Source organism: Lynx rufus, unplaced genomic scaffold (assembly GCF_022079265.1).
Source record: "Lynx rufus isolate CCGP_SWC_20201006 ecotype Redwood Valley unplaced genomic scaffold, mLynRuf1.p SCAF_7, whole genome shotgun sequence".
Taxonomy (NCBI): Eukaryota; Metazoa; Chordata; class Mammalia; order Carnivora; family Felidae; genus Lynx; species Lynx rufus.
Genome location: NW_025814889.1, coordinates 59,935,598 through 59,947,803, shown reverse-complemented (window position 1 = coordinate 59,947,803; position 12,206 = coordinate 59,935,598). Strand labels below are relative to the sequence as shown.

Below are 12,206 nucleotides of genomic sequence, written 5' to 3'. Positions count from 1 at the left end.
TAGTGATGGTTTCTTTCTTAGGCTTTTTTAATATTGAGTTTAGTTAAGGATACAATAGTGAATTGAAGATCATTGGTCTTGTTAATGTGCTGTTAATAGCAATTCAAAACTGTTTTTTTTTTTAGCTTAATCCTGATTATCGAGATGCTCAGAATGAAGGAAAAACTGTGGTGAGTGGAATTGTTTTTTCCCCAACAAATTCCAAAAATATTGTGCATATTTTATATGAACAAATTGAAAAGTTAATAGAAAATTTGAAGACTAGGGATTCTGAGAGATTCTCTGACTAGAGGCTATGAATCACAGATAATAAGTAAAAGATGATGCACTGACATTATAAATAGATGTCTCCTAATAGGTATTTAGGGAGATTTCTGGCAACTTGGAGGCCATTTATGATGGAACACTGATGGCCATGGGCATCTGGGAGGTATGGTGGGTCTGGGTTTACTTTTCATAAGTGCATAGAAATTAGGAAAGACAAATTGAATTATGGTATGATGATAGTAAAAGGGCACAATGGGACAATCTTTTCTGATTAAAAATAATTTGGGTTCTATTTACGGGGAGAAATTGAGGCATCAAAGAACTATATGACTGATTTTTCTGATATTATGAAGCATGCCACTCAAGAAACATCTCAATTTTATTTAAAAGCCAATTTTCATTAAGATAGTTATTATTATTCAGCCTGCTTTTTCATCACCGTTGTAAAGAAGATGATGTTACGAGGACAGTAGGACTTAATTCAATAGAAAGTTCTGAAATTCAGGACAATTTGGTGTGATGCAGACAAAACCTGGTTGGTGGGCTGGATAGAAAGGTGTATCTATATAGCTATATGTATTTTCAGCAATTTAGCTAGATATTTGGATGTAAAATAGACACAGTGTATAATTTAATTTTCTTAGGAATTTGGCAATCTCTTTTGGAATTGCTAAGAATGATTACTACAGCATTCAAAATTCCACCTTTTGGACAGAATGAGTTGAAATGTTTGATCGAAATGACTACTGTCTTTGCACTGGCCCTCAGCTTTATGTTTTATGAGGATATTGATATGAGGGAGGTGAATCAAATCAGAATTTCTGGACCTGAGTCAATCCTGTTTGACTTCTTTCTCCATCAGACTATCAGATTTACAACAGAAGTGAAACTGAAGTATCAGGTCTTTGGCCCAACGAGTACTTTAATTTGTGTCAAAATGTCCTTAAACATAGAAGTAGGCTTATTAAATGGGTTGGATCATTTATTTATAATTCAATTTTCTCCCCCTGTGTGGATTCTTTTCTCCTTGGTTTTCAAATAGCTAGCCCAGGATTGTTGGGTTCTTCTTTCCCCATGATTTGGAAAACGCCATCCATAACCATGTTTAAAAGCTGAGTCTTTGGTTCTTACTATAGGCTGGTCGATGGTCTCTTGCCAATGACTGCCAGGAACACACCAGTTCTTAAATGGGGTTGATTGCACGTTGCATTTACATCCAAGGGAACTGTGGGGCCTCTCAGAGGGTGCTAGAAAGAACCTATGGTAGGAATTGGGCTTGTACAAGATGACTTGGGGAGGATTTAAAGAAGTGGGGCTCACTGTGGATAAGAATGCTGGCAGGAGGAGGAAGTATCTTAATACATTTTTATCTATAGGGAGGGTAGATGAGAGCCAGGCTAACGCTGTGAGTGCTAAAGAGGAAGCACTCATTTTAGCTAGGGGAAAGGGATATCAAATCATTTTTATGGCTTGGACAACATTGACATGTTGTCAGTATTCAGATATGATTATGGAGCAGTGTTGTTTTGACGTGATCCATCCCGGGCATGGAGCGGCCTTGTCTGATGTTGGTGTTCTGTGAAATCGTTCACGTTCACAGGAGGACACCGTGGCCTGGCTGTGAGAGTCAGGGTGCCCTTGGCAGCACTGAGCCTGCCCGATCACACCAGGCCAGCTGTCGGATGTCAGGAGTTGCCTTTCTCTTTCTCAAGGTCTTTTTTTATGAGATTCTTTGTGACTTCTTCAGCCAAGGGAGTTCTGCTTCTAGCACCACTGTTAACCTGTACGGCCTTGGACATATAAGAGCCTTCCTGAGACTCCATTTCCCACCTGACTAATGGGATGAGGATGCTTGCCCTACATACGTCACCTCTGTGCCGTGAGGTTAAAATTCAATCAGATAAAGGGAAACTTTTTGAATAAAAGATATTTATAGGCTAAAAATGTACGTTGTTTCGATTAAAAGGGCATTGCATCAAACTTCGAATTGTGCAGTTGAATTACATCTCTTTCAGCTTATCTCCTTTCAGCTACATGCTGTTTGGTGATGCTTCTGATGCTTCTGGGCAGGGCTGAGTGGGAGAGAGAGAGTATGAGTGATAGAGTATGAAAGTTTATGGAGCAGCACAGAAAATATAGGTAATGAATCCATGGTGAAGTTTGCTGTTTGCGTCCATCAAGCTTTTAGTTAGACTTCGTAGATTTGTTTCCTTCTGTATTCTGAAATACAAGTTCTTCATTCACCTCTGAAGGTGAGAAAGAGTACTTTTCTGTGAAGCAGTTGCTACCAGCAGCACTTTAATTGCATCTGACACAGGTGGGTCTGCTTTGCTGTGGAAGTTTACGACTGGATCTCGTCTGCCATCTCAGAGAGATGTCCAACTGGAGACATTTGATTTCATCTTTCTTCTATCCTTAATCCCTAGCTTGAAAGTAAATAAAACTGAAGATATGGAACACTAAAGCTAACAATGTGGCTTCTCATGTTATAGACCATTTGCCACCTAGCAATAATTATGTTTCTGTCTAGAAAAGAAAACAAAGGAGCAGTTAGAGCTTAGCCTGTGAAAAACGAAATCAATTTCCCCAAACAGAATGCTATCTCACCCCAGATCTGGGTTCCAGTAATGCTGAGTTCACTGTGACCATGCTAATTATTTTCTTTCCAAATTTTCCCTTATGTTGTCTATTTAATATCCAGTTAATATTTTTTCCTGTAATTTAGAAACCTTTATCAAAATGTTGCCTTCCATTTTTGAAGTTTCAAAGGTTAATGCATGGTGCCACTGAAATGTGGCGGTGTGTGTCAGAGCTCCCATTAAGACCCAAATTGCTGTATTTATTCTACAAAGGAGCCTATTATTTCCAATCTTACAAATGTACAGCATCCACAGGGACCCTGTAAACATTGGAACTGTGTCAAGCCCAGCTGGGAACCTGACAGTCATTAGTTCCTTCTTGAAAGGCTGCATCTTTTCAAATGGCTCTTTGAAGGGGATTTTTTTTTTTTTTTTGGAATAACACCACCCATTTTCACATTACCGTATTGATGTGGAATGTGATCTGATTTTTCAAGGGAGTGTCTTTTGTCGATGCTGGGGTCTCTCAATTTCAGCAATATTGATATATTGGCCCAGAAAATTATTTGTTGTGGGGGGGCTGTCCTTTACACTGTAAGATGTTTAGCAGATCTGTGGACTCTGTGTATTAGATACCAGTAGTGGTCTCCCCTGCCCCCAGTTGTGGCAACTAAAGATGCTCCTGGAAATTGCCAAATGACCCCCGCTGTGGTCCAAACTCTCTGCCTGTTGAGAACCACGTCTTTGTGCACAGACATACATAAATAGCAATGTTCTAGGAACCATGATGCTTAGCTGAAATGTATTTGAAAATTCTGTCTCATAGACTTTTTTTGGTGGTGGGGGACCAGATTATGAACAAAGCCGCCCACTTTTCCGTGAGTTTTTACTCTATATTCATCAATGGTAACGTGATAAAGAAAAGAAAGGAAAAAGAGTCCTCATAGGAAATAGTTTAAGAGTAACAGATTTTTAAGGAACCATGCAAGAGAAGTGTCTGCAGCTTTAAATGGCAGGGTTGTGTCTGTTACATAAAGTCAGCAGTGAGAGCCCTGGAGAGTCTGACCAAGAACACAGATTCCTGCACATCATTATGCTTCCTTGGCCGTGGCCGCACACAGGTCTGCATCAGCCCTGAAAATGCATACATTATTTCTTACAGAATGTCTCTGGCTCCTAACAACAGATTGCAACGTGATGTCTCTGCTAAAAATTCGATGACTCACAAATGAGTCAACAGAGAAGGTGTTCCAGGAGGCTAACTGCTGTGTCTCCACTGGCAGCCCCAGGACTGGAGGGAGAAGCCGGGTGAACCATTAGTTTACTCGACTGGCTTCTCCTAAGGGGATTTTCTACTTGTAGAACCGAGATTCTGTGTGCCTTTTCTTCCAAGTAAAACTGCTAGTTTTATAAGAGCCCAGCAGACTAGGTTAACATCCCGAGGCTCTGCGTTACCTGAATTGAGAATATTTTGGATACTTAGCTGATATTAAATCTAACACCTGTCTAAGCGCTGTTGTACCTTACATGTATTTTCGTGACACAAGAGGGAGGGCATTGCGCTTCTGTAATTCTGTATAGGGAACTAGTGTTTTTGTGCCTTTTTTCTTACTTAAAAAAGAGGTGGGTTTATAAACAAAAGCTACAGGCACACAATTTTGAACAGAACTGCCTTCATATTGTAGAAATATAATATTGATTTTTATAGATCTTATTGATCTATAGATCTCATCTTTCAGTCTTATAGATTGAAACTTGATCCATACATTTAAAAGATTACATACTTATGACTCATTATTCATGTATTATTTTCTACAGATTTTGAGGGGCTGCCTTGAACTGTTTATGAAGGAGAATTTGTTAAGCAAATTAACAGAGTGCAAGAGATAAAAAGCAGAATGTATGGCATTGCTTTAAAAACTGCTATGGATGTTAGAACTTCTTTTCACACATAAACAATTGTTATGCTACTTATAAATGGAGTATATCTATGTTATGCTATGTTTATCTATGTTATGCTACTTATAAATATATATAAGTAATATATATAAATATAAATAAATAAATATAAATATAAATAAATATAAATATAAAAAAATAATACTATGTTATGCTACTTATAAATGTGGTACTTATAAATATCTATGTTATCGGTGGAGTTTATCTATGTTATGCTACTTATAAATGGAGTTTATCTCCCCCCCGCCCCAGGAACCTATACCTTTAGGGGTATAGTTGTACATTCCACTTATACTATGTAATTAAAACTAAACCACAGGTCTTAAATAGTATGAATAATACAGAGTGACCTCTTTTAATTAGCCCTAATGAAGGTTTTTCTATGTCTGGCAAAAATTTTATTGTTCATTATAAGAGTGTCAAAATAGAGAAGTCCCTGACTACTCTTGTTTGGAGCCCCCAGAGAGGTATACTAAAGGGGGTGTGGTAGGAGGGCAATCTAGGAACCTGGATCAGCTTTCTTTTTGTAAGTCTTGAAAATTAGTTTTATGAACATTCCAAAAGGAGAGTGTATGCACTAGGATTTGACTTATATTAAATGAACTCACAAGTGACTGATGTATAAACCTCCATGCCACCTTCCAGTTGCTAAGTAAATAAATATAAATCCTTTGGTTAGTTAGTGTATTTTCTTTGAAGGGAAAATCCATAGCAAAAGCTAAGTTATAATTGGAAGATTGGTGTGCAAGAGGCTCAGAAAATTAGATGACAAATATTCTTTTTAGGGATATGGTATTCCACCAAAAAGACAGGAATATTCATTTTTTGCATCTCTGCTAGCAGTGATGAGAGAAACTGTTCAATTTTGTTCATTGAATCTCTGCTTATTTAGGTTACATGATCATCTTGTAGTAATAAAGACTTTCTTCAAATATGGCTCAATATGATTGATTAAATTTTATTTTCCTTAATTAAAGTCATATTTTAATTGTGTCTTTCTAATAAAACACTGAAACCACTTGTTGCACTTGTTCTCAAATCCCTTTGCTTCCACATTGAAAGAATCCTTTGGATTATTTCTACAAATGACTGATCTTGTCCGTTGTTTCCGTGTTCCTACGTTATGAGGCAGTCTTCTCTCACATGTATTAATTAACATTCATTATGTTGGTGTTTTTCTCTTTTGGCTGTAATAGCATTATAGAGTATAGAAAAAAGCTCTTTTGTGTTATTTCTTTGTGATTGTAATGCTCCTGGTCTGTTTCTCCCCAAGTTTGCATCTTATGAGGACATAATTAAAACAAACTTCCTTTTCTTTCCTTTAGAGTTATCACTTCTTGTGTCACCATTCCAGGGAAAACTGCATCTTTGCCACCCATGTCTCAGTATAACACCTGGATTTTCCTGTTGAGCTACATGGCAGTCATCAGAGAAACAGCATACTTCTGACTTCCTGCTTCCTTCCCTCCCTCCCTCCCTCACCCTCTTCCTTCCCCCTCTCCCTCTCTTTTCCCCTTCTCTTCCTTGTTCCTTTCCCCTCCCTCCCTCCTTCTCTTTCACAACTTTGTCGATATGTAATTCACATACCATAAAGCTCTCCTATTTAAAAAATGTAAATCAGTGTTTTTTTTAATACATTCACAGAGCTCCAAAACTATAGCCAGTATCTAATTCTGTAACATTTTTATTATCTACCAAAGACTTAGCATAATATTTTCAAGGTTCATGCATGTTGTAGCATGTATCTGTACTTCATTCCTTTTTATGACCAAATAATATTCCATTGTGTGCATATGCCACATTTTGTTCATCCTTTCATTATTTGATGGGCATTTGGATTGTTTCCATATCTTGACTTTTATAAATTCTGCTGTGACCATTCATGGACAGGTTTTGGTGTGGAAATGTATTTTCATTTTTCTTGGATAGCTACCTACAGTTAGAATTGTTGGTCATACATTTAACATTTTGATGAGCTGCCACACTCTTCTTAAATGGCCACACCATTTTATGTTCCCTCAGCAATATACATACTGTTACAATTTCTCCACAGTCTCACTAACACTTGCTATTGTCTGTCTCTTTGATTATAGCTATCCTAGTGCGTTTTACTAATTAGTAATGATGTTGAGCATCTTTGCATGTGCTTATTGGCCATTTCAATATCTTCTATGGAGAAATGTCTATTCAAAACTTTTGCTCAATTTTAAAAAAATTTTTATTTAATTTATTTTTAAAATTTACATCCAAATTAGTTAGCATATAGTGCAATAATGATTTCAGGAGTAGATTCCTTAATGCCCCTTACCGATTTAGCCCATCCCCCCTCCCACAATCCCTCCAGCAACCCTCTGTTTGTTCTCCATATTTAAGAGTCTCTTATGTTTTTGTCCCCCTCCCTACTTTTATATTGTTTTTGCTTCCCTTCCCTTATATTCATCTGTTTTGTCTCTTAAAGTCCTCATGTGAGTGAAGTCATATGATATTTTTGTCTTTCTCTGACTGATTAATTTTGCTTAGCATAATACCCTCTAGTTCCATCCACATAGTTGCAAATGGCAAGATTTCATTCTTTTTGATTGCCGAGTAATACTCCATTGAATATATAGCACATCTTCTTTATTCATTCATCCATCGATGGACATTTGGACTCTTTCCATACTTTGGCTATTGTTGATAGTGCTGCTATAAACATTGGGGTGAGTGTGTCCCTTCAAAGCAGCACACCTGTCTCCCTTGGATAAATACCTAGTAGTGCAATTGCTGGGTTGTAGGGTAGTTCTATTTTTAATTTTTTGAGGAGCCTCCATTCTTTTCCAGAGTGGCTGCACCAGTTTGCATTCCCACCAACAATGCAAAAGAGATCCTCTTTCTCCACATCCTCGCCAACATCTGTTGTTGCCTGAGTTGTTAATTTTAGCTATTCTGACAGGTGTGAGGTGGTATCTCATTGTGGTTTTGAATTGTATTTCCCTGATGATGAGTGATGTTGAGCATTTTTTCATGTGTCGGTTGGCCATCTGGATGTCTTCTTTGGAGAAGTGTCTATTCATGTGTTTTGCCCATTTCTTCACTGGATTATTTGTTTTTCAGGTGTTGAGTTTGGTATGTTCTTTATAGATTTTTGATACTAACCCTTTATCTGATATGTCATTTGCACATATCTTCTCCAATTCTGTTGGTTGCCTTTTAGTTTTGCTGATTGTTTTCTTCCCTGTAGACTTTTGCTCCATTTTTAATTGGGTTGTCTTTTTTTTTAATTTAACGTTTATTTGTTTATTTTGAGAGAGAGAGAGAGAGAGAGCCGGGAGGGGCAGAGAGAGAGGGAGGGAGAATCCCAAGCAGACTCTGTGCTGTCAATACAGAGCCCTACATGGAGCTCGAACCCACAGACTGTGAGATCATGACCTGAGCTGAAATCAAGAGTTGGACTCTTAACCAGGCACCCCTAATTAGGTTGTCTTGAGTTGTAACTGTTCTTTATGTTCTTTATATGTTCTAGGTATAATCCCCTTATCAGCTATATGACTTACAAATATTTTCTCTCATCCTGCTTTTTTCTTTTTTAAACAGACACTATTTGTAAGAGCAGTTTTAGGTTCATGGCAAAATTCAGTGGAAAGTACACGTTCCCATATGCTCTCTGCCACCACACAATCACAGCCTCCCCCACTATCAACACTTGGCACCTGAGTGGTACCTTTGTTACACTGCTCAACATACTTTAATGTATTATTATCACCCTGAGTCCATAGTTTACATTGGGTTCACTCTTGGCCTTGTACATTGTATGTGTTTTGATAAAAGGAGCCACCATTTGACATGTATTCACTACACATACATGTATCCACATTTATCAGACGGGATAGTTTCACTGCCCTAAAACTCCTCTGTGCTCTGCCTTTTCATTCCTTTCTCCCCCCTACTGTCTGGCAGCTACTGGTCTTTTTATTGTTTCCATAGTTTTGCCTTTTTTGGAATGTCATGCAGTTGGAATCATACAGTAGGTAGCCTTTTCAGTTTGGCTTCTTTGTTTGGCAATACACATTTAAGGCTGTGTCATGTCTTTGTGGCTTGATAGTTCATTTCTTTTTAGCACTGAATAATATCCCACTGTTTGGATGTCCCATAGTTTGTTTATCCATTTGCCTACTTATAATGTACAGTAAGTTTTAAGTATGCTTTTTCCTCATTAATAAACATAGTTTGTGCTTACTGAGTAGAAGCAACTATTATGGGGGGGTCAAACTATCTGGGGAGAGTTTGCCAGACCCCTGCCTTCGTTCAACTCTGAATTGTGGTCTCTGTGGAAGACATATAAGTCAAAGATGACAGGAGCTACCAGGTGCTTCTGGGCTATGTGGGATTTAACAGCTCACAGCCCTGCTCCTGCTGAGGAACCCTGGTGATTCCTCTGCCCGTTCACATTCAGTGGTGCTACTGATTTGCACACCATTTACAGAAGACATCAGAATGAAACCACAAGGGAAATAATATTCACAATCTTGGGATGGAAATTTGAGTGAATGTTTTGGAATGATCAGCTGTAATATCTCATTGTCATAGTGGCCATTAAATAACCGTGTGTCATTGGGCACGGCCTGCTTTCATTTGCCTTTGGAACACCACTTCTTTTGTCCACTTTTGTTCAACTTCCTGTGACAGTACAGTGATACTCTTTCTCTTCTCTCATTTTTGAATTTTGTTTCTTTTGATAAATATGTATACTTATAGGATGTGTGTAATTACCAAGCTTCTATTACATTTGCTCTATCACATTTTGGTTTCTTGTGCCTCATCATAGTCTTCCACAGGGATTGAGACTTGGTTTAAGTAGAAATATGTAATTACCATTCTTGTGTGGCCACTTGCTTAAGAGAGGGTGTACTAGAAATGTTGACTGAGTTTCACATCATTGTGAAGACTTCTTTTGTGAAGATCCCACTTTATTTCACTTGATATGCCACGATAGTATGTTTGCAGATTTAATGGAACAAGTTGATGAACTGAATGAGAATATTGCTGCTGCTTCCTTTTCTCTTCAGGATAATGTCCCAGTTATGTTTTGGAAATTAGTCAGGAACTTTGAAACACTACCAGGTTGACTCTTTAGTTTTTGAAATCTGGATGATTCAACATACTATGTCTTGTCTGTTCGTCTTAAATGTGGAATGGTTAAAACTATTCTGTAACTAGGTTTAAGACAAGGTAAGGGAGCACAACTCTTATGACTGTTAGTGCATTGGTTATTTGCCCAGATCAGGCCTTCCCTCCATGAATGTGTGACTTATCACTTGGTAATAATTACCTCTAAGATTATGAGGCTTCACCTGCCCTTTTTGGATGATGTAAAACAGACATCTCTATAATCCAATGAAGAGACGCTGTTCACATTTAAATCCCACCTTCTGATTCATTGAAGAGTTTAGGAAGAAACCTGACAAAAGTAGGTAACTTTGTGCCTCTTCAACAGAGAGATGGAGATCTTCCAACTTCAAAGAAGAAACGCCAGGCAGGGGAAAAGATCATGTACACTTTAGTCTCAGTACCCCATGGAAATGATATTGCATCCCTCTTTGAACTGGATGCCACAACTCTTCAGAGAGCTGACTGCCTGGTCCCAAGGTAAAAACAATTATATGTATACGGCTAAATAAAAACATTTCTTTGAGTGATTGTAATGGGAGATAAGGAATGAAAATACAACGTTAATGGAACTTTTGTGATATCAGTGGAGTAAGCGTAAGTGAACTAGTGTGTAAAAATCATGCTTCTCTTGTGAGAAGATTAACATAGTTTGTTTTATTCTCATAAATAATTAAAATGTGCAGGACCGAAGAAACTGTGAAAAATTCATGACGATTATTTATTCTTATTACTGGTATGGCCTTTCTTTCTAACATGAAAAATAATCTAGGGGAATTTCTATTAATACTTATATCATTTATTTCTATTATGTCAAATTTCAGATTTCATTCATTCATTCATTCATCCATGTGTTCATTTCTTTAGTCATTCAGTCAACAAACCTTTACTGAACTTAACAGACATTGCCCTTGACACTGGGAAGTGAACAGTGAACAAACTGGTTCTATACTTAATTTCAAATGAGGAATAGAGACAATAGAAAAATAAACATAAAATACCAGAGCAGGTAATAAAACTGCTTTGAAAAAAAACTGCAGAGTTGTATTAGGTATTAGTGTTCAGAAATGGCCTCTCTAATTTAGGACATTTGGGACCTAAGTGAGAGAGGGATGGGGAAGTGGAATTGGTAATGAGGTAGCCAGAACATAAGGTAAGAGAATGTCTTACCTTCTTTTTTTTAAGTATTCTTTTTTTAAATGTTTATTCATATTTTGAGAGAGAGAGAGAGAGAGAGAGAGAGAGAGAGAACACACAAGCAAGGGAGGAGCAGAGAGGGAGGGAGACACAGATATCAAAGCAGGCTCCAGGCTCTGAGCTGTCAGCACAGAGCCAGACGCGGGGCTTGAACCCACAGACTGTGAGATCATGACCTGAGTTGAAGTAGGACACTTAACCAATTCAGCTACCCAGGAGCCCCTGTGCTATTTTACAGTTTTGAAAATCAGTCTCTATTGCACCTGCCTTTATGAATGAACAAAGTCACGATGCTGATTGAGCCTCTCTCTTTCCTGGAGCCCCTTGGCATTTTATTTGGGTTTTATTGGTTTTAATGCTTTTTGCCTCCTGTTGTAGGATTTATTTATGTCTTATATTTCCTACTTAACTCTCAGCAGCTTGGAGGCAGAGAACTTATCACAATGCTTTTGTTTTAGCAGGTATTTTATACATATTTGTTAAAGAAATGATAATAATTAAAGGTCACTAAGATGATAATGTTTGAGTTGGATCAAGTTCTAGCTGTCCTTTCTCAGTATTCCCTCACAGTTCATACACAGTTGGTTCTGTTTTTTTTCCCGGTACACTGAAATAGCAAATACTGAGCCATTGCTCCTAGAAGACATGAAGGATTAGGTTCCTATGGGCCTCTGGGCACAATATTTTCATTAGTCAATAACACGTAATCTTGTGCTGTGTGTATTTTTGTTTAAAGACACCTTATTTTTTTTATCTATTGTTGAATCATTGACGTTAAACTAACAGTCATCAGCACCGTATCATGCCTGAATGAAGCTTATCTAACCTAAGTATTTTCTCCATAAGGCACATCACAGTCTTGTCCTTAGGAACACTGGACAGCACTGCAGCACTATGCCTGAGGCTGTTTTAAACAGCAGACTCATCAACAAAAAGCACAGAAATCTGGAAAAACATGGCACTGGATAGATCATGAAAAGGATGCTTATTTATAGTTGGAGCAGAAACGAGATGGCAGAGTGTTGCCTTGTTCAGCCTCACTGGAAATGTGCACAGTGG

General features: G+C 37.9%; 1 protein-coding gene across 5 annotated transcripts in view; it reads left to right on the top strand.

Moving 5' to 3' along the window:
- ITPR2 (inositol 1,4,5-trisphosphate receptor type 2) overlaps positions 1 to 12,206 on the top strand; it is a 500,503-nt gene that overhangs the window by 132,693 nt on the left and 355,604 nt on the right. For 4 of the 5 annotated variants that reach the window (XM_047065392.1, XM_047065391.1, XM_047065389.1 and 1 more), the window contains exons 10-11: positions 126 to 170; positions 10,279 to 10,430. In XM_047065392.1, the coding sequence (XP_046921348.1) occupies positions 126 to 170; positions 10,279 to 10,430 (197 nt within the window). The remainder of the gene's footprint in view (positions 1 to 125; positions 171 to 10,278; positions 10,431 to 12,206) is intronic. The other variant, XM_047065390.1, reaches the window with a different exon arrangement.